The 22,863-nt window shown below is 45.7% G+C and overlaps 1 protein-coding gene across 5 annotated transcripts; it reads left to right on the top strand.

Moving 5' to 3' along the window:
* The first annotated feature begins 209 nt into the window (after positions 1–209).
* mark4a (MAP/microtubule affinity-regulating kinase 4a) lies at positions 210–22,636 on the top strand. Of its 5 annotated transcripts, none has more exons than XM_030360363.1 (18): positions 210–858; positions 3,411–3,608; positions 3,894–3,947; positions 7,509–7,557; positions 8,262–8,327; positions 8,958–9,028; positions 9,265–9,321; positions 10,441–10,677; positions 11,226–11,345; positions 11,797–11,896; positions 12,066–12,175; positions 12,491–12,680; positions 13,150–13,361; positions 14,310–14,413; positions 14,797–15,084; positions 16,461–16,543; positions 17,497–17,545; positions 18,003–22,636. In XM_030360363.1, exons 1-18 carry the CDS (start codon positions 808–810, stop codon positions 18,424–18,426), a joined length of 2,463 nt encoding a protein of 820 aa, XP_030216223.1. In that variant the 5' UTR covers positions 210–807; the 3' UTR covers positions 18,427–22,636. The 5 variants fall into 5 exon arrangements, with proteins under 5 accessions (XP_030216223.1, XP_030216222.1, XP_030216221.1 ...); XM_030360362.1 differs by having other exon boundaries at positions 17,497–17,541; positions 18,054–18,168; XM_030360361.1 differs by having other exon boundaries at positions 13,135–13,361; positions 17,497–17,541; positions 18,054–18,167.
* The last annotated feature ends 227 nt before the right edge of the window (positions 22,637–22,863 follow it).

The following is a 22,863-nucleotide window of genomic DNA, read 5'->3' as shown; positions in this document are numbered from 1 at the left end:
CAATGCAAAACTGTCAACATAGCCTGTACATTTCTGAAATAGCTCTGCACATTTTATAATTTCATTCTATTGTTATTATTTCTGAATACATCAACTGCTATAGTCCGTTTGCCTTATCCCTGTCATTTTTTGTAGAAGCTTAGCCTCGTTTATGATTAAATTTGCACTCGTGCAATCGGGAGCACCTTCGGTAGAGTTCGGAGGATGTCTGTCAGCATCCCTGACGAGAGAAGTGGCGCATCTCCCGGACTGGGAACACCGAGCCTTTTCCTGCACCGCAGCTTCTGTTTCCCTGAGGACTGGTGCACAGTAGGACGGTTGCGTGTATACATACATACATGGGGTAAATTTTAGAATATCATGTGCTAGTATTATGCTAAACGGAGACATTCATCCAGAAGAAGAAGAAGAATCAGCCGTATTTGTGTATTTCTGTGGCGAAATGAGGCAGGGGGTGGAGAGTCGCCACAGAGACGTTGGGCTTTGGCCAAACAGCACCGCATTTTAGCCCGGATTCGATGCTCCATGGGATTCTAATTGCATTGCTGCGTTTTTGATCGGACATTTGCAAAGTGGATGGTGAAACATGCAGCTTGCTTGAGGACAACACGTACATCTACTGCTGCCATGACAGGCAGAGCAGGTCTCTTCACCGCCACGGCTTCGCCGGTTGGATAAGAAGCAGACTCATTGGGACGTGGTCGCATCTGCGGAACTGCCTATGTGGGCTGTTATTATTGTCCGTGGAGCCTAAAACGGTCCTTATTATATACGCATACACACACAGTGATCCTTTGCTCAGGGAAAATGTCTTCTCGTTCTGCGTTACCGTCTGGAAACGACAGGAGTACTGACCATGTAAGTGCAATGATCGCCTACAGCCTACATTTGATTGTGCATGCAAAAATATCCCTCCTTCTGACGAATATAACCTCCTTCTCGAATAACTATATGTTTTATGTGCACCGTGGATGGCCTGCCAGTGTGTGCGTTGTTGCTAAAGGGGGCTGTGGGACGTGGTATATGGGTTGGCTCATCAGTAGAGCAGGTCCCCTCAAAATGGGCTATCCTTGAGTGTCTATACAGCGAAAGAGCTGATGGAAGGCAAACAGCCCGGAATGAGTCCATCCGCATACGATAACATTTAGTGGATATGCGCAGAAGGCTCATACGAGCCGTCAGCTCTTATCAGACCACCGCTGTGAAGACAGTGATGTCACACATAGCCTACTGCTCGTGCATTCCCCTTGAGTGGCCGAAGGAAATTGGATGGATTGGACGAAAAAAGACATATGAAATACATACTCTCGCATTGTCCTCCTAACAGCTCCTAAGTGTAAGAGGATTACGACATACAATGATCTGCAATCCACTGCTGCGTAGCCTACGAAGCGTCCGCCCATGGTGCTAGACAGCGCCATACATTCAATACAGGCCCGATTACATGGGAAACAGTAGCAGGTCCTGGCGATACAGATCCCAGATGGATTGGTATTAATGCTGTATGTAAAATAATGACAACATAGTGAAACAGAAAGAGTAAATATCTATCTATCTATCTATCTATCTATCTATCTATCTATCTATCTATCTATCTATCTATCTATCTATCTATCTATCTATCTTCACCAATGGTCATCCTTTGCATTGCATTCTAATTTAAATTCAATCTTTCAGAATAGATGGAGACATGTCAACAATATATTCATAATTAATCATGGCCCAGCTAAGTGTTGTTTGATAATGCTTTGCATTCAACATAGGAGTAACTCACTTTATTTATTCTGGCAACTCTGATGTACATTGGTTTATGCATCCATCCAGTGTTACAGGGTTAACTGATATTATATATATATATATATATATAGAGAGAGAGAGAGAGAGAGAGAGAGAGAGAGAGAGAGAGAGAGAGAGAGAGAGAGAGAGAGAGAGAGAGAGAGAGAGAGAGAGAGAGAGAGAGAGAGAGAGAGAGAGAGAGAGAGAGAGAGAGAGGTGAGGTGAGGTTGGAAGGTAACCTTAATTATCAGCATGTTGCTAACCCAAAATGATTCAATCAGATGAATCTTAGATAACAGATGAAGAAACCTATGAGAGAGATAAGAGAGAGAGAGAGAGAGAGAGATTTTAAGGAGGCTGTATTGGCTCTAAGGTGTGTTTTTTGTGTGGTGTCTGTTCTTTGGCTTTTGTGAAATGCTTTTGTGCATTTCTATATGTGTGCTGTGTGTGTGTGTGTGTGTGTGTGTGTGTGTGTGTGTGTGTGTGTGTGTGTGTGTGTGTGTGTGTGTGTGTGTGTGTGTGTGTGTGTGTGTGTGTGTGTGTTTCCATAGATATGAGTGTAAATGTAAGAGCAAACTGCCATGTTGAGGGGGGGGGGGGGGGGGGAAGTGTGATGTCTAAGGCCCTGGGACTGGCCAGGGACCACTGTGCCAGCATCTGCTCCCCCCCGCTCTCTCTCTCTCTCTCTCTCTCTCTCTCTCTCTCTCTCTCTCTCTCTCTCTCTCTCTCTCTCTCTCTCTCTCTCGCACGCGCTCTCTATCCTCCTTTTCACACAGATCTTCTCTCCCATCATTTTTTCTGACTTAGCTCTTTCCCCCACATGCCCCCCTTCTCCCTGACTCCATCTTATCATCTTATATATTTTTCCCCTTATATTATATCTATCTTTCTGTTTGTCTCCTCTTCCCATTCTACATTTGTTTGTCTCTCACTCCTTGTTCTATTTTACTGGGCCTGCATGTTGTCACATGACCAAAAGCGACATTGCACTGACAGTCATCTTGGTTTGGGTTTCTGTGACACTGTTGTCTTTCTTTTCCTGTACTCTCCTTCTGCTCTGTTTCCTGCCTGGGAATTATGTATGAGTCAGGCTTCGGGACGCTGTGGTGACCTCACAGATGAAGTACACATTATATTGGTCCACGAGCAAGCTGCTACTACAGCCACGGCGCTTATGCTAACTGTTACTGTGCCACAGCTGCCAAAGCAGCCTTATGCAGTCCATCCCTTACCTGCAGTTATTATCAAAGTATAAAGAAGGCAAGGCCCAACCTAAATTGGTGACAAACAGATTGTACCGTGTGCCATTTGGGATATGCTAAAAAATCTCATCGGCTTCCTAAATGTTCCTTCAAGCCACAGAAGGCTCCTTTCCAACCAACTCCCCTTAGTCGTACTAAAGAGAAAACAACAACAAAACAACAACAAAATGTGGTCCATGGTGCTATTTTGGGCAGAGCCAAGTTCCTGTTATGACAGCAATCACGCACTGGGCCCAGGCTCCTCGTATATATGCTGTCCCGGCCCGGCCAGCTGTTTCAGGTCCGGTGGTGGTGGGGGCTGATGGTACTGACGGCGCCACCTCGAGTACCTCCAACTGAATGTCTTTGTTCCTCTCCCCCCCCCCCCCAAAGCATGTGTCCCTGGGGGCCAGCCGCTCCGATAAGGGCACCAGCCTGTCCAGCCGCTCTCTGGGGGCCCGCTGTAGGAACTCCATCGCCTCCTGCTCCGACGAGCAGCCCCACATCGGAAACTACCGCCTGCTCAAGACCATCGGCAAGGGGAACTTTGCCAAGGTCAAGCTGGCCCGCCACATCCTGACCGGCAAGGAGGTGAGGCCTTGGGGCTCGGATGGGCGGGGGTCTTTGGTTAGAGGGTGAAAAGGGGAAGACTGATGGAGTGAATGACGTTACGGGTGATGGGTAGATGGGCCGAATGGACGGAAAGTACGAGATGGAGGAAGTTATGTGTTTGTATATAGGGCACATGAATGGGTATGGATTGAATTCTGGTTCCTACTAGTGTCCTATGGGATGCACAGGATATATTATTTCAAATTTTTAATCCGAAGTACTAGTTTGACTTTCCTCTAACATCATGTATCATATCTTTTACAGGTGGCAATAAAAATCATCGACAAAACTCAGTTGAACCCCACCAGTCTTCAAAAGGTGAGCCTGATCTGTGATAATGCGTTGCTAGAAAAGATGACAACCCTTTTTTCGCCCGGCAGATGAGTGAAATATAAACCCATTGTCTTATTAATCATCCTGTTATTATAGATTAAACAAGCACTATAAGCATTACACAGGATAGCCATAAACAGTTTATTATTCAATCACCGGGTAAGCTTAAATTAGTTTCAGCTGACTTCACCAGACTTCAATTTGAGAAATTCAGTAACACTCATGCAATATGATTCATCATTCTGATGAACGGAGCTGTGCCTTGATTTGAAACACACAATAACCGAGTCCTTTAAAGACTTAAAGGTTCAGGTTTTAAATGGAAATTCATATATTTTACACCTCTCTTAAGGTAGAGTGGCGGATGGATGGGATGGATGGATGGATTGATGGATGAATGGAAAGATGAATGAAGGGATGAATAGAGTCAGGGAGACCGAGAAAGAGAAAGAAGTTGAGATGTGATACTATTTGGCGGGTACTAAGTTCTTGGTGGGAGGAGGACATAGGGCACTTTGGTTGGTAGCTAGGCCCTTGCCTTGTCTCCATGGGCCAATTGATTCCAAGAGTGGGGAGCATCTCATATCCAAGTTTATGGTCCACACATGCTTTATAAAGTCTTAATTTGCCGTCCCTTTACACAGATGAGGTTCAATAACAAAAGACAATTACAGTATCCCTGTGAGAAGTATCGTCAAAAAAGCAGAGTATAACCACTAAATATTTTCATTGGATATGCATTGGTGTGATTGTGAGTGCGAAGACCACTTTGTTTTCTGCTGGTCAGCCTGCACTGGTTGCTGCCAGCCATCATGAACAAGCTCCGCATAGATAATAATAGGGACAACGCCCAAAAATGTATGCACCCACACTCAACGTTTGGATGAAACATTTGTCGTTTTCTGTTCATATGAGATATGTTTAATGTCCCCAGAAATCTACAATCACTTATCACTTACTGTCACTTAATAGTATTCCTATATACTTTGTACATTCATTGACATGTCTACTGGGCGGACATTGTTATTGTTATACAAAGCTGACCAATTGCTTCCTTGCGTCGTAATCCATGCAACGCCATGTTCTGTTACACAGACTTCTGGAACCTCTGACATTCAACAAATGCCCTTTGTGGTCATTACAGATTTCAGATATCATGAACAGTTGCATTGTTCATGACTTTTCTACAAGCGACGCTATAGACCCTTCTCAATACGATCTAAGTCATGATCGGTTCCTGCTTGTCCTATTCTCATTAAAAGTCTCACACCATGGAAATGTGGTACCTCTTTAGCCAAATCAACCTGTAAGCCTGTGTCCATGAATTATGGAAAACACACTCTACGGTTGCCTTTTAGGACAACATAGTAGGCACAGGGCCCTTTCCTCATGGGGTTATAGCTGTCTGTTGGAATCTCATCATGAGCTGGTACAAACTTTTGTGCCCTTAGTCTTTCTAAAGGAACAAAACACTGAAGGGACAAAGAGCAAAATGCTTGAACTGTGCAGAGTGCAGAACACCCATTCTCTACCTGTGCAGAAGACTACATCCACGTATTGGTCAAATGTCAAGTACAGAATGTCAATTTCAGATTATTTTCCTAGGTTTCTTGCACTCTGTTTTTGTATCTTTAAATGTAAAATCTTTCTCTCACACACACAGACATGCAAAGACATACAAAGCAAAAACAAATTTCCATATTTCTAAGGTGGTTTTAAGATGGTTGAGTCTTGTATATGCTGAATGTGCTGAATCAAGACTTGTTATGTGCAGGTAAATATTGGGACTTATACTATTGGGGAACAGGTGTATTGATTGACTCTACTATCCCCACAAATTGCATTATATAATCTCTTAAACTTCAACATTGCCATACCTATAATGATTGGGTATTTTTTGCAATTTGAAGCTTTGTGATTGGCCAGGAGGAGGAGCAAAGGCTTGGATTGGTGTTTGTGTTGGGGGAAGAATGTTTAACCATTGGCCAGCTGATGATAGCAGGGTTTCCTACATACCCGTGGGCCAAAGAAAAGCCTTCTTTCTGAAGACATGAAAGAGTCTATATTAGCATAATCTGTTGTTTAATGTACATGTGAATTGAGGGACGAAAGAGGGGGATGTAGCAGTGAGGGGAGGGGGTAGGGAAATTGTACTTTCTAAACACGGTTCCACCCTAAGAGAACTGTGTTACAGATTGAAATGGACAACAGTGAGAAGATATGTCTTTGTATATACTAAAGAGGTGAGAAACCCTATTTAAGGGATTCTGTTGGCGGATCTTTGGAGGACGAGGCAGAATGAATTATGGGATGGCCAGATGGGTCACTTCGGCACTGTGTATCCCCAGATTTCCTCCCCTTCTCTTTCGCACAGCTGGAGAAGCTGGGAAGAGCCTAGTCTTAATACCTAGGTCGCTATGGCAACAGTGACGTTAGCCGCTGCCAGCGGAAAAGACTGAGGAATGGCAGCCGAATGAAGGAGGGATTGAAGAGCGAGTGTGAGAGAGAGAGACATATAGACATAGGAGGCGAGGATTGAGGAAAGAGGATAGAAAAAGCTTATCGTACCATCATGTTTCGGTTGAAGGTGGTGACATGGAAGAAAACCACTGATTGGGACCCTTATGAGGCTTTAAGTTTAGGAATCTTACGGTGTTACTAAGGTTTTACTGAGCACTACATCCTACAAAAAGAGCTTGCAAATATATAATTCTCATTTTACATGTTATACACAGTGAGGAGTACATTGCTGTGTAGATGGTGCAGATACAACTGCATTATTTTTCTATCACTCTATGAGGCTGGCTGCTGCCTTGTTATCTTTGGGTTAATATCAAACCAGGGTTGAATGAACTTGTAGAAATATATAAAAATGTGTTCATTTGTTGATTCATTGTAGGGTCGCTCCTGCATGGTTTTATTTGCACCAGTTATTGTTTCTTTTCGCCATCTCGGAAGACTTCATATATTCTACACTCATGTTATTTTGTCGTCTGTTATGTTTTAGGTTCTGTGCGTTTGGTACGGTCATCGGGGCAGGAATGAGCTTCCCTATGTGTTCTGTTTGAAGTCTTCTGAGATCTTTTGAGACATAAATATTTAATGATACACGCCACGTTTCTTCAAAGAGAGGTTAAGGAACTAAACACAAAAACCTGGGATGGAAAACTTTGATGGGACAAGACTAAAAAAAGCTTAAGTACGTAATAAAAGCAAAGGGAGGGAAAGGGACTTACCCTCAGGATTAAGAATTTCACCAATATAGAAAAATATTATGCTTTTTGATACCATGGCATGTGAGTCATGGGAAACTGAAAACTCCTAAGAGGAGGTTTTATGTGAACAGATGGGCATTGATTAAGATTACAGTCACTATATGTATCTGAAGAAAATCTAACTTGAATGAATATTTCTTCATTCATTGGATATTATGCTCAAAAGGGAGAAGACAACAAAAAGAGACAAACAGTCTATTATTTATACTGTGATGTTATTTGTTTTCACTCTAATCATCCGTAAAATACTCATTTGTGCCCTCCTCTCCAGCTCTTTCGGGAGGTGCGAATAATGAAAGGTTTGAATCACCCGAACATAGGTAAGAAACATCCTCTAGTATTTTGTGTTACCCAAACGTGGGTAATTTCCATGTGACAGCGTGTGTTTGTTTGTGTTCATGTGAGTGTACATCCGTGCCAGTGCTCCGTAGTGAAACACTTTGTTGAGTGGGTGCAGGAGTGCATATGTGGGCGTGTGCACGCTTCCATGTGCGTGTGTGTGTCCAGACAGAAGCGTTTCAGCGATGCCGGGTCCTCCTAACCCAGTGGATGTTGAATAGCCTTTAGAGAAGCAGTTGACCGTGATTTAACTGGGAACTCCTCAGGTCCTGATATAGAGGTCACAGGCAGACGCACACACACACACACACACACACACACACACACACACACACACACACACACACACACACACACACACACACACACACACACACACACACACACACACACACACACACACACACAGCCATCGCTGGTCCGTCATAACACCTGCGGACATGTTGCTAATTCCGTGGGCGATTTTGATCCATACAACATTTCAGCTTTAGAAAATCCCTGTCCCCTCCCCCGCCTGTGTGTGTGTGTGTGTGTGTGTGTGTGTGTGTGTGTGTGTGTGTGTGTGTGTGTGTGTGTGTGTGTGTGTGTGTGTGTGTGTGTGTGTGTGTGTGTGTGTTCATATTCCAAACGTGATTGGGATCCATTTTAATATTTTTGCCTTTAATGTTTCTGTTTGGGTCTATAGTGCAGCTGTTTGAGGTGATTGAGACAGATAAGACCCTTTACCTCATCATGGAGTACGCCAGTGGAGGTGGGTCACACTGCTGTCTAGGAATCACCAGCACAGGAAGTGATGCAATAGGTTATAACCCATAGGCGGACAGCTGGGGTCCAGGAACACACACGTCACAAAGCCCACTGTGGCGCAGATGTCTCACACTGACAATATCTCTTTGAATCTGAAATGTAACGTTTTTTAGGGAAAGATTTACCGACAGACAAACATGTCTTTTGCCTTTTCCATCAATGCCAAAGGCACAATGATTGAGAATTTTGGGCATGATATATACATTTTACACTTTCAAATACAAAAGGCTTATGCTATAGTTTAAGGATGTTCGCATAATTTTCCTCATCTTGACTTGATTTCAAATAACCTGAATTATGTTCTTACATGAATCTGTATCTTTAGAGGTCTACAAAATGGTTTCAAAATTATAATATTCATCAAGTGGATTTTGTTCTTTGGGATGGAAAAATATACATTTATATATATTTCATATACTTATTTAGTTATTGAATTTGAACAATAAGTTATAATATTGAACACATATGGGAAATGTGGGATATTCAGCATCAGTATATGCTTTACAGCATTCCGGTTTGAGATCTATTCTTGGGTCTATTGAATGGATCTGATGTGTTTGGGTGGGGCCCTCAGGTGAAGTCTTTGATTACCTTGTGTCTAACGGGAGAATGAAGGAGATTGAAGCCAGAGCCAAATTTCGACAGGTAAGTGTGCAGCATCTCCTCATCTCTCCTTCTGGACAAACTGTATACTCGAATGAAAGAAACCCAATGTATGAACTCAATGCAAATGTTTATTATGAGGGCAGGAATGCATCAGATTAGATCTGATCCTTGATGTTATAGTATTCTGTACAGAATATTACAATTAAGAGTTGTCCCAGGTCCATACAGAAGGCCTGTTACCTTGCATTCATGTCCGTGTCCATCTTGTGTTTCAGATCGTTTCTGCTGTCCACTACTGCCACCAGAAATACATTGTACACCGAGATTTAAAGGTAAAAAAAAACCTTGATAAATGTATGAAAATCTTTGGCAGGGTTCAAGAGGCTATATTAGGGTACATTTGTGACGAGGGCTAATTTCTTTCCTTGACAAGATTAGAACAAACCTGAAATGGGACAAGTGGTAATCTATGAATGGTGAAACTGCACACATCATCTTAATCACATACCAGAGCTGTGTCGAGAGAAGCTATTCTTAGTTTTCCTTTTTTTTATTTTGTTGGCAGAAACATGAGAAAAAGGGGCTTATCTGTGTTCGGGAAATATGTTATATTTAAACTCTTTAAATGTATTTCTTTGTTTTTCTCAATGAGTCATGTCCAGTATCTCTCCTGTTGGATGACACACAAGTGAACGCTCCCCCCCTCCCCTCCCCTTTCCCATCTGTCTCTCGTTCTCTCACTATCTCATTTTCTCTCCCTTTTTTTTATATCTTTTCTCTCTCGCTCTCATTTCTATCCACAACTTCCTCTCTGCTTGCCGGCCTCTCTATTGTACCACTTTCATTCTTACGTTTCCTATTCTATTTCTGACCGCTCTCTCTTCCTGTACCTCACCTTCCTGCCCTCCTCCTGTGGTTCTCCATTATCGCTCTTCTTTCTTACGGATCCCTTTTACTCTAACCTCCATAAATTCGTCCATTCTTTAATCCATTACCCATCTATCCATCCTTCCGTCCTTCAATCCACCCATCCATCCATCCTTCCGTCCGTCCATCCATCCATCCATCCATCCATCCATCCATCCATCCATCCATCCATCCATCCATCCATCCATCCATCCATCCATCCATCCATCCATATATCCATCCATCCATCCATCTATCCATCCGTCCGTCCATCCATCCGTCCACCCGTCCGTCCGTCCATCCGTCCGTCCATCCATCCATCCGTTCATCCATCCGTCCATCCATTCAACCGTCCGTCCATCCATCCGTCCGTCCGTCCATCCATCCGTCCGTCCATCCATCCGTCCGTCCATCCATCCATCCATCCGTCCATCCATCCGTCCGTCCATCCATCCATCCATCCGTCCATCCATCCGTCCGTCCATCCATCCATCCGTCCATCCATCCGTCCGTCCATCCATCATTCCCATCGCTCTCATCCCCAGGCGGAGAACCTGCTGCTGGACGCCGACGCCAACATCAAGATCGCCGACTTCGGCTTCAGCAACGAGTTCACCCTGGGGAACAAGCTGGACACCTTCTGCGGCTCCCCGCCCTACGCCGCCCCGGAGCTCTTCCAGGGCAAGAAGTACGACGGGCCCGAGGTGGACGTCTGGAGCCTGGGGGTCATCCTGTACACGCTGGTCAGCGGCTCGCTGCCCTTCGACGGGCAGAACCTCAAGGCAAGCGGAGCCATGTCCAAGCAGAGCTCACAGAGGAGGAGGAGGTCTGGGCCGCGCAGAGAGGAGTCCCATGGGGATGTCTGGGTTTATGTGACACTGATTTTACACTGATGTTTCCAGAGACTATTCTCCATTGTTGGTGTGTGGTTAAGACTGGATGGGAGTTGTAAGTGCTGTGTGCATTAAACATCAGGTGTGGTGTTTTATTTTCTTTTTATTGCTTAATTGCCTCAGCAGAGTATGTAGTCAGATTAGCCCAGAGACTAGATTTTAATAGGAAGAAGATTAAGGGCTTGAGGAGACAATGTTTGGTTTGGAAAATACACACATGTACCCTTGTGCGTACTGGGTCATTACTTTTCCCGGTACTATTTACTTTCTACACTAGTAATTATCTCCATTGTTATGGTTTAGTCGCGTGACTTCACCGTTCAACATAACAACAAAAACGTTAGTTAATTCAGTTTAATTTGCCAAGCCCCCGTTAATGTTGCGTTGACGTCTAAAAGCACTTTGCCTAACTGGTATGTCTGGTGCGCGCCCTGCAGGAGCTGAGAGAGCGTGTTCTGCGAGGGAAGTACCGCGTTCCCTTCTACATGTCAACGGACTGCGAGGGAATCCTCCGCCGCTTCCTGGTGCTCAACCCCACCAAGCGCTGCACCCTAGACGTGAGCGGAACACACTCACACGTTCAGTTCACTCCTACTCAAACTCAAACAGCGGGGAAGTATTCACGGCGCTGTCTGTGTCTTGGCACTGTTGAAAGCCGGTGGGTTTTAAAATGTACTTTGATACCGCTTGGGCTAGTCTGAAATAGAATAGAGTCAGTTTGCTTATTGTAGTGTTGGTTTGTTGTTTAATGCGTAACCGATGCAGATGGAACACAAAACTGGTTATCTTAATATAAAGATAGCTGGAGCTTATAGCTTATAGCTCAGCTATCATAATATTCCCAAAACATCTGTTTGTTCCATAGGAATGATTGAAATTGCGGCTTAATTTCTGTCTCCATTAGTGATCAGCAACAAGAGCATTAGACAAATTATACAAAGTCGTAGTGCACATTTTCTACTGTGATTTATAATAATGATTTGCCTTTCTGTCCGTCCCGTTCTACAGCAAGTCATGAAGGACAAATGGATCAATTCAGGCTTTGAGGGGGAGGACTTGAAGCCCCACATAGAGCCGGTCGAGGACTACAGCGACGCGGCTCGCATAGGTGAGCTACCAAGAAACTGACCCACCGGAGCTTCCATATCGGCTCCAGGTTATTCATCATGCGTCCCTATTCAAGGCTCATCCGCCGATGGAGTCCTTGCATCCATTTGAACCTGATGGAACGAAAAAATCCAATCGGTTCTCCCTGTGTTATTGTGTGCCTTTTTTAGAGGTGATGGTTGGGATGGGCTTCACACCGGAGGAAATCAAGGACGCTCTGCTGAATCAGAAGTACAACGAGGTCACCGCCACCTACCTGCTGCTGGGCCTCAAGACAGAGGTGAGCCATACGGAAGTATGTCGCTACAGTAATGGGATTGTGTCACAGTGGCTGTGCCCTACTGCTGTTGTGCTACAATACTTGTACCACTTCAAGATCAGTTACTGCTGCCAGACCAGCCTAGTGTAAGGCTGACATTTCTTGTTGTTGATATGTGTATGTGCTAAGAATTAGTGTTGCTTTAAATAAAGGTTACAACTGCAAAAATGTATAATGAAACGCTAGGACAAAAACAGCCACGACCACCAAGCCGATCTCTGACAGATCTGCTATGGACACGGTCACACCTTCTCTATCTGTCGCCCCCGGTAACAGGACGGGACAGGCGAGACCCGTTCTGCCAGCAGTCTGTCCCTGGCACGGGTACGACCCAGCCCCATCACCAACGGAACCAACAAGCACTCCTCGGCCACCGGCTCCTCCTCTTCCTCCTCTTCCTCCTCCCATAGCAAGACCCAGCGCAGCGCCTCCACCTACCACAGGCAGAGAAGACACAGCGACTTCTGTGAGTCTAATATTGGTGCTGGTTCAATGTGTTGAATGGTCTCTTCACATAATGACCCAATAACCCAATGGGTTATTTAAGGTTATTTATGTACCCCTATTTATTTGCCACAATGCTGTATTGTTATATAATGGGGTCAGGATAGTGTAGCCCAGCCGAAAGGCACCGGGTACGATCCCCAATGTCTGCAGCATGCCTGTAGGCATCCTCAAGCAAGATGTCCAACAAAGTCACTTAGAATCAAATGGTTAGTCTTTTACCAAAGGTAGATAGTAATCCCCCATCTTGCACTTCCAACGCAGAGGCATCGGTTACATCCTTAAGAGTGAGAAAGAACACGAGACACCCATTTTATAAACACGCAACACACACAAACACACACACACACACACACACCCCCGTGTCCACAAAACAGAAAGCCACCTTACCTGTTTTTTTCTCTGCGACCCTTTTGTCCTCCAATGTCCAGGCGGCCCCTCCATGCCCGTCATGCACCCCAAGCGGAGCCCCACTAGCACGGGGGACCGGGAGCTCAGGGAGGGCCGCATGCCGTCCCGGAAGGCCAGCTGCAGCGTGATGGGCAGCCACAGCCTGCCGCCCTCCAGCCCGATGGTCAGCAGCGCCAACAACCCCAACAAGTCGGAGATCCCCGACCGGCGCAAGGAGATGACCGCCACCACGGTGAGCGTCCGCACGCAGACGTTGGGGGGGGGGGGGGGGGGGGTGGGGGGTCACCGGACGTCCCCCGCTGCCCGACACGTTTTAGCAGCGGATGGACGGATGTGTGCGTGGTGGTCAATGCACCCTCCGACACAAACGGCAGAGGACTTTTGTGTTTCCGCAGTGCGATTGCAGTGATTTGCGTTAGCAGTGTCACTGTGTCAATCGTATAATTCCACTCTTTTGTTTGGCGCATTTGACAAACATGCAACAACGATCTATGTGGTAATAAGGGCTTGTGAGATTTATTACTGCTTTTTATGTCTTAATTGATTGACGCATTTAATATTTAATGTTGATATAGGAATTGCCCAAGATGTGTCAGATATATAGATAAAGGAGGAGACCGGTCGTGGCGTCTCCATGGCACTACAATGTAAACATTTTCCATCTGACCTCTCGAAATCTTATAATAGGCCTCCCATATGATTGACCGACAGTTGCCATAGCGATGGTTAGAAAAACAACATCCGGGCACACCTGTCAATGTAGGTCTCGTTAAATCGATGCAGCAGGGCAACGCGTCCTTTTGCATTTTCGAACACTGGCAACAGCATGTTTTCCTGTGGACTCAGCCTCAGTATCAAGTTCCCATAATGGAACCTCCGGAGACCTTTATAGAGGCCTTCCATTAAATAAGCTTCAGCCGAGCCTGATGCAGTGATGCACTGCCCCGGTACATCCAATACTCCTTGAGACTTACATTAATAGTGGGGGATCATTTCACTGGCTACAACTGAGCCGCCAGCCACAGACAACACAGACCAATGAAGTTATGACTACGTTATGTCTACGTTTCAGCCAATGCTTGAATCAAATCCCTCCAGTGGGTGATGTGCTCCAGTTGGACGATAAGACGGATGGTAGGTAGTTACACATTTTTATATAAATTTGTTTTCTGCGTCGTAGAATAACATCCCGGGGAGCGCCATGACACGTCGGAACACGTACGTGTGCACGGACCGCGCCGGCACCGATCGACAATCTCTCCTGCAGAACGGCAAGGAGAACAGGTGTGTGTGACCTTTGGCCTCTGCTGTGTCCACACGTGCGGGCTGCTGCAGGGAGGCATCGGGGATCAGTTTGGCTAGAGATACGACACGGGGACGTCCATTTTGATGAAGACACATAGCCGGGCTGTCCTCTGTCGGAGCCGCCAAAGCCTCGTCCTGGCGGGCGCGACACGTTTAAGTGCCATAATTACACGTGCCAAAAACTATTTTTGGGTGAGAAAATAAAAGAACGGCTTAGGGTGGGTGGGGACGAAGACGACAGCTCAGTGCCATGCTAGCTGTTTTACTAGCTAGCAGAAGAGAGTGCAGCCGATAAGTACGCCTTATTAACGTCGCCGTTGTTGAAATCCCCTCCTACTGTACCCCCCCCCCCCCCCCCCCAGTTCCCTGAGCCATCGCATCCCCCCGGCCTCCCCCTCCACCCTCAGCATCTCCGGGGCGGGCGCCTCCTCCTCCTCCACCTCCTCCACGGACCGCTGTCGCCTCACCCGGGGCTCCACCATCCGCAGCACCTTCCACGGGGGCCAGCTGAGGGACCGCGGGGCCCCCGTCTACTCGGCCCCGCCCACCTCGCCCACCCTCTCCCACCACGAAGCCAGCCCGCTGCCGCACGCACGCAGCCGGGCCACCTCCAACCTCTTCACCAAGCTGACCTCCAAACTCACACGCAGGTAGCGCACCGCCACACCACCACCCCCCCCCCACACACACACACACACACACACACACACACCACCTCCCCCACACCCACCACCACCACCACCACCACCACCACCACCACCGTGATTCGGTCCTCAGTTTGGGGTTTCGTTCCCCACCTGCCGTGGTGCTGGAGTGGCTCTCCGCTTCGGTATGCTCTCCGCTTAGGAAAGAGAGGGTTAGCATTTGGGCCTCTAATTTGGGGTTGATGTTCCTGTAGGGTCTTCGGCGGACTAGCTGATACTGTAATTAAGGACGCTTCCGTTGTTGTCACTCACTGATCACAGCGGGCCATCACTGTGATCAGTGTGACAACACTCACGGCGGTCCTAAGTTAGACACATTAAAAAGAGGGAGCCGATTCTGGCAAATAGTCCAGACCCTGTACAGTTGTTGTCCGTGGTTTTGGTCCTGCCCTCAGGGCCGGCAAAGACAATAAGGCCATTCATTGTCAATACAAAAGGCCTTCATTGACAACTGTGGGCAAGAGAGCTGCAGTAGGAGAAAACAATGGCCGGTCCCACATTAAACAGGGAGTTGTGCATCGAACTGCACAATTGGGTGGATGCTTTCTGTTTACCTTAGGTTGCTCTAATCCATTTGCTCAAGTCTAAGTGTCTTGAAATAGAACTGTCTGTTCTTAGTTTCTTTACCCCATATACTGTGAAGCATTTGTTGTTAAACTGCTCATTAAATAACTAATCACTTGTGCATGTGTCCCAGTTCGCAACCTAGACCGATGCATGCAAATATGCACATATTGTATATTTGTGCTTAAGCATATTAGCATCATAAGTATATACGTATATACAAAGATATTATTCGAAGTAGAAACATATTCTTAGTTCGACTAGGGCGGATCAGATCTGTGTTCCATTTCATCAGATGATTGTGTACCAAATACATCACAAATCGTGTAAAAGTCCCATCCCCTGGGAAATGAGGAATCAAATCATACGGTTTCTGAACCCTCAGAGACACACTTTAAGACAGGCCCCTTTGCTTTGTCTCTGGATTTATCCCCCCCACCTCCCCACCCCACCTCCTCCTCCTCCTCCTCCTCCTCCTCCTCCTCCTCCTCTCCCATCCCCCACACGGTCTTCATAATCACATGTATAATCTGATCAAACCCAGCTTTATCCTCTCCAGTGGGCTCCTCATGAGCACTTCTCCTCCCTTCTACTCTTTGCTGTGATTCAATTATATTGTCTTACTCCCCCTCCGTTACTACTCCCACTCTGCCTCCCCCGCTCCAACACTCTCCCCCTGTCCCGTCTCCCCTCCTCCCTCCTTGACTCCTCTTCTCATTTTCTCCAACTTGATCTGGTTTTCCTCTCCCGGGCACCAGGGTCAACCTCGACCCCTCTAAGCGCCAGGGTTCAAACAAATCAGTGTCGGGTTGTACTCTACCGCAAGGATCAAAAACAGTTAGTAAGTTCCCCCCGCGTCTCGCCTCTACTACCTCTTCTTCTTCCTCTTCTTCTTCTTCTTCTGTTTGCCTTTGTGCTCGTTGACCACACCCCTTCCGCCCCCTCTCCACCTGTTCTTTGGGGGGAGGGGAAAGCGAGAAGGTCCATCTTGCCTGTGTAACCCGTCTATCTGTCGCACTAACCGTCGCAAAGCGTCAAAACTAATCTGTGTTTGGTGCCCTGTCTGCATGACTTGTTCCATGTCCTTTTACATGACTAATGAGGTGTTGTTGTTATTGTTGTTGTTGTTGCTGTTCATGTTTCGACCGTCTGCCTACCGACATGACCACCTGAGCAAGTATGGGCCTCCATACTTGAGCCTTTAAGCATGCATGGCTCGGTTATGTTATCTATTATTATTCTGTTCCTAATTATTCAGCGTTTTGCTACAGGGTCTTTGTCACCGTTCATTTGGTGAGGTTTTATTCACGTATGCGATCCCATATTGTATCCTCCATTAAGTTTTACTATCATTCGTGTTTGAGAGTTGTTTGTCGTTGTATTTTGTTTATACAAGGCCATAAAGCCGTAGTACTCTGTATTGATGCACTACCTGCATGCTTTAATAATGCATGAGTGAGAGGAACAAGCCGTAACCAGCGGTGCCCCCTCCTGCACACAAGGGGGCGCCGCTTTGTTCCTCATCGTTCAGCACACTGACACCCGTGTGGTCTCATCCAAATAACCAGCACTCCTCCATCATATCTCAGAGCAGTGAATGGGCATGCAACGTCATAGTGGTTGTGGGCGGGTGTGTGTGTGCCTGTGATGGGGGAGGGATCATTGCCGAATGGATTATGATGCTTATCTGTCGTAGTCTTGATGACATCAGTGTTTTGGTGGAATTAACGGGAAGCCCTGTGAGTGGATCATCTCTAACTGGGTCTGTGTGTCCGTCTGTCCGTTCCTCCTCAGGGTCACAAATGAATCTGAGGGAATCAGCAGATTTGCGATCACAAGGTTTGTATTTTACGCTGGTTTCAAATGCAGGGTTACCGTACGACACGGACGCCTGTTCCAACTTTAGTGGGGGAAAGAGCATTTCACACAAAAAAAAAAGATGTTTTTCACACAAAAATTTGGAAAAATACCCTCATGAAGGTAAAACAAAATGCACTTTATAATAAAATCCAGAAGGATTGATAATCCAAATAGTTGAACAGATGCTGTTTGTTGTTGTATCCATAGTCCTCTTCACTCTTACCCAGTGGTTCTGAACTTGTCTAGCCTCGCTAATGCTTCGTCAGTTATTAAGTCATGACCCAAAAACAAAACAAATAATCACCAATATTGCCGTAGATAAATAAATAAATAAAAAAGCAGCAACGCTTGTGGCTTATCTGAAGGAAATACCAAGTTATTAAAACAACGATGAACACTGAAGCACCCATTAATCCAAGGGCTTCTCCCTTAAGGTTTAGGGAGCTCCTCCAAACCCCCTCACCCCTCCTCCCCTCTCTCTCCCCTCACAGTCGCCATCTACCTGGGCATCAAAAAGCGTCCGAGTCCCGGGCCGTCGGATGTGGCTGGGATCTGAGGCGGGGGGGCGGCTGCGGCGGCGGCGGCGGCGGCGGCGTGCGGCGACGGGACCCTGCCGAGGTGGTCCTGGCCCTGCGGGACGCGGCCCTGAGCTGCGGCTGCCAGGTCCACCACGCCGGGCCCTTCCTGCTGTCCTGCAGCCGCGGCGCGGCCGGGGCCCGCGTGGCCTTCCACGCCGAGGTGTGCCACCTGTCCACGGGGGGTGCCTCCGAGACTTCGAACGGGGTGCGCTACACGCGCCTCTGGGGGGCGCCCGTGGCCTTTAGGGACATCGCCACCCAGATCTCTAGGGACCTTGAGCTTTGATATCAAGGGGCCGTGTGTCGTTTGTCATTGTGGTCGGGGTGTGTGTGGGTGGGTGTGTGTGTGGGGGTTGGTTTGTTTGTGTGTGTGTGTGTGTGTGTGTGGGTGTGGGTGTGGGTGTGTTTGTGTGTCTTTCTGTGTGGGTTAAAGTGTATGCCTGTGCGTGCGAGGTAAAAGTGGGGGAGGGGGATGATGACACACACAAAAAAAGAGAAGAAAAGGAGAAGGAGCAAGGGGCTGGACCCACAAATCACACTTCTCCTCCTGGTTTATGGACACACACACACACACACACACACACACACACACACACACACACACACACACACACACACACACACACACACACACACACACAGAGACACGCATACTTACTTCACTCTTTTAGTCATAAAGCCTGAGCCCCCCCCCCCCCCACCAACACCACCACCACCACCACAACCATCACCATGACCACCACCACCACCACCATCACACTGACCACCACCGTCACCTCCGCCCTGGCCTTCCCCAGCAGAGCCCCAGCAGTGCCGTCCCCCCCCCGTCCCCCCCTGTCCCCCTCCAAAACTCACCTACACCACCCCTCTCGACTTACTGAGCAACTCTGCCCATTGGCCTGGACTCATGGAGCAAAGAAACTCCAGCTTGGTATTTTGTAGTGCTACTCTAGACATAAAAAACAACAACGATTTGTTATTAATACTATAATTTTTGTTATTATTTTTTATTGATGCGCTCACGCCATTTTTAGTTTTTTCATCCTCGTCAGAAACACCCGTCGTTTGGAAAGCCAGTTCGGTGCATCTCTTTGCGTGAACAGACCATGTTTTTTTGTTTTGTTTTGTATTCCCTGTTTGATCCTGTTTGACATTGACACCAGTGAAGTGATAATATCCACCATCGTTTTTTGTCACCTGTGGACAATCTGCACAAATGCCACTCAGTGATCAGTTAAGCGCCCCACAGAAGGGGGGCGTTGGTGTTATGTTTTGGTTTGTGTACATAGTGTAAGCTGCCATCGGATTACTGTCAGTCACAAGGGGAGGGGGAGGGGGGGGGCGGTTATCATTTTGGGTTGACATGGCTTTGAAGCAGCCAATCAGAATGCGGTTCTCGGTTGGCTGCCATGACAGTGATATCAACTGTGTTCAAATGGCAGGGAAGGGATATTTTCCTCCACTTTTACATTGAATTGGCCCGGTGCCAATTTCGCAGCATCAAATAAGACTTTAAACGAGTAAGTACACTTCTTGGCCAATATACACAGAGGTAAGCTATTTTTTTCTGGCAAAGAGCTAAATGTTCACTTCACCTTTCTTTCACTTGACCATATTGACTCCTGCCAAACCAATATGGAGGTTAACCACTAAAGGTTGAACCGTTAACCTTCCATAACCGTTTTCTTCTTATGCCAGCTTCCCTGAGAAAATTATTATTAATGACAAAAAAAGGTCTGTAGAGCTACGTATTAGATATTGTTTTGGAAAACAAATTGCACATAGCTCTCAGATTGACCTTAATGTTTACATTGGCCAAGGTTATTTAAATGTATCAGTGACCCTTTCAGTGCTCCTTTGAACCCAACCTTGTTGTTTCATCCAATTTGTATAAATTATATTAGCACAGATGAATTGGAGAATACACAATCTTTTTTGTGGAACAAAAATGGGAAAATCTAATGCCCAGAGAAATAATAAATAATGCGTAGGTAATTTAGCTCAAAATAACAACTTCAAAAAGCATTCCCATTCTAGAACGTTGCCTAAAAGATACTCCCTGAGGTTCTATCTATCTATCTATCTATCGATCTATCGATCTATCGATCTATCGATCTATCGATCTATCGATCTATCTATCTATCTATCTATCTATCTATCTATCTATCTATCTCTCTATCTCTCTATCTCTCGATTTCCTTACTCTTTCTCTCTCTGCTGTCTCTGCTTTCTGATCTCTCGCTTTTCAGGTACCCGCTCAAATCACATTTTGCACATATACTGGTGTACCTCCAATATAAACTGGAATCTATACTGGTATCTGTGGGGATGATCAGGGAACGTTCTGGATAACTTGCAACTAGAAGTCTTATTGTCCTCCCAGTCAGGTTGCCTTGAAAGTCCCTCCCTGCCCCGAATAACAAGTATCGTCAACGGTTTACATCTCCCCTCCTGTGGTTTATAAAGGGCAGATGGTGGTGTCGATGTAGGCTGCCAGCTTCATGTTAATATTAACTTGATTGGTTGTGGCTTCGCTCATGTAGATATCTATCTTTCTCTCCGTCTCTCTGTCTCTCTCCCTCTCTCTGTTTCACTCTCTCTTTCTCTCTCACACTCGGTCTTTCATTCACTCCACCAAACCATTGAAACCGTCTAATATGCCTTTCTTGGTCAACATCCCCATGTTTAATAGGGGCCCACGTCACAGACCGTAGCCGTCCACCATCTTGTGTGTAACAATTAGGTGTCCCCTCTCTAAAATAGGACATCCTTACTCGTCCAATGCAGAGCATTCGGCCTTTCTCCGCTCTCATCTTGGGGGTTTTGGGATTCTGTGTTTTATTGATTTCTGTGTTTGGCAGGGAAACACCCATTAGCTGTCATTTCACTCGCAGTCATGTCGTAGACCCGTTTATATAAATATATATATATAAATATATCTCCTTAGATATCCTCAGTCCTGTTTCGTCTGTGCTGTTACATGAGTCACGACACAAACCCGATATCGAGGAGAATAGTTTGACCTGTCCTCCCTCCCTCCTCAGAGCACCAAGGCAGTCACAAAACATGGATGCCCGGATGCTCTGTCCTCTCCCTGGACTTTCTCATTGTGGTGTATATTAGCATTAGGTAATATAGACCTCAATGCACTTTGCTTTTGACTTGAATCAGCTCCTTCCAGTGTGCCTGTACAGGTAAAAACTGAGAACTAGCCACTGGAGGGCGCCAATGTCTTAAATGTGAAACACTTCAATTTGTGGATATTTGCACAGGTACTTTATTTATTTTTTAGAATAATCTCATTAAAAAAAACTGGATTCATATCAGTCAGTTAATGGCTGTATATAAAATATATGAATAAAGTATATATCTTAGAGCTCAAGGTTTATTTATAGGTAGAGCAAGGGAAATAATTCTAGTTAAAAACAGTTTCTGTCAATGACAACGGGGAACAATACTGACCTGCAATACTGCATGACTACAGAGTTTCGGTCTAAAGGGGAAAAACGAAAAAAAAATGAAAATATCCACACCTACAAGTGGAAGCTACATGCCACATGGGCCCAGTCTTAGGTATACCAACCAAGAAAAAAACAACAAATAAGTCAAAAGATATGGTGCTCTATGTGCTATCCTTTCCCCTGACCACAAGTATGCGAAAAATGGAAAGTTATTTAGGACCATATTGTTTGCAAAAATAAAAATAACATGGAATATTTGTTTACATATGGAGCTTTTTAAAAGGTCCGTCAAAATATTCAGATATGTCCTTAATTAAAAAAGAAGATGAAAAAAATACTCCAAAGGGAGCTGAAAGAAATGTGCTACGGAGAGAATTACCAATTTGTAAACGCTTCTACACTTTGTAATGAAGGAATCTACGCCCATCCAGAGACAAGCCCTGAATTTCTGAAAAGCCTTTGGATTGCATTCAAGCCATAGAAACATGGATTTTAATGATCTCAGACGACAAAAGCCCTCTGGTGGAATGCTAAGTATGTGTGTGTGTGGGGATTAGCAAAGAGTTTGGCGGAAGGGGATTTATTGATAAGGAAGAACAAGGCCTCAATTTTGCGTTTAGCTGTACGGACATTTGTCCGACAGTGGAATATATTCTGTGAAATGTATAGAAAATGTATTTTGAGGGAGACCATGGTCGATGTGTGCTGGTACGTCGACTCAGACACAGATTGTCATTGGATGTGTGGAGATAGCTTAATTGTTACAGTATTATGTTCCTGGAGGAAACTTAGTATTTTAAAGTGCACTGTCATTCTGGAGCCAGATTTTGTAACCAGTTGTTGTAATATGCAAATGGGGACTAATGGAAGTGAAGAAGATGCACAGTTTGGTAATAAAGTGATTCTGCTCCCCTCTGCTGTTTGATCCTCCCCTCAGAAACAAACTGTAAAGTGAGATTTATTGGTTGTGGTATAAAAGGAAAAAATGGAGCTGACGATTAATAAAGATTCACATATGTTGCCATTTTTCCTCTATTTCTTTTTCTGCTCTTTTTGTAAGCGTCCATGTTTTCATCAATGCTACTTCACTGATGTAGAAAAAAGATCATGCATATGGATAGTGTGTATTTGTGATGTTTCTTTCAAGGTGTCAATCTGATTTTTGTTTGTCATTTAGGAGTCACTTTTATCTGAAGCTGCTTCCAAATGAATACAGACAGGTAACTAATGACAACGTAAGCGTTCGTCTTCTTGGTCAAACC

The sequence above is a fragment of the Gadus morhua genome, chromosome 7, assembly GCF_902167405.1.
Source record: "Gadus morhua chromosome 7, gadMor3.0, whole genome shotgun sequence".
In the NCBI taxonomy this organism is placed as follows: domain Eukaryota; kingdom Metazoa; phylum Chordata; class Actinopteri; order Gadiformes; family Gadidae; genus Gadus; species Gadus morhua.
Note: the sequence above shows the minus strand (reverse complement) of the source record. Positions and strands in the feature narration are given on the sequence as shown.

Excerpts from the sequence above, each read along its gene's own strand:
- mark4a (XM_030360363.1), top strand. The coding sequence starts at position 808 with ATGTCTTCTCGTTCTGCGTTACCGTCTGGAAACGACAGGAGTACTGAC. Across the intron at positions 3,948-7,508 it reads ACCCCACCAGTCTTCAAAAG|CTCTTTCGGGAGGTGCGAAT; the intron begins GTGAGCCTGATC and ends CCTCCTCTCCAG. Across the intron at positions 9,322-10,440 it reads TTGTACACCGAGATTTAAAG|GCGGAGAACCTGCTGCTGGA; the intron begins GTAAAAAAAAAC and ends TCTCATCCCCAG.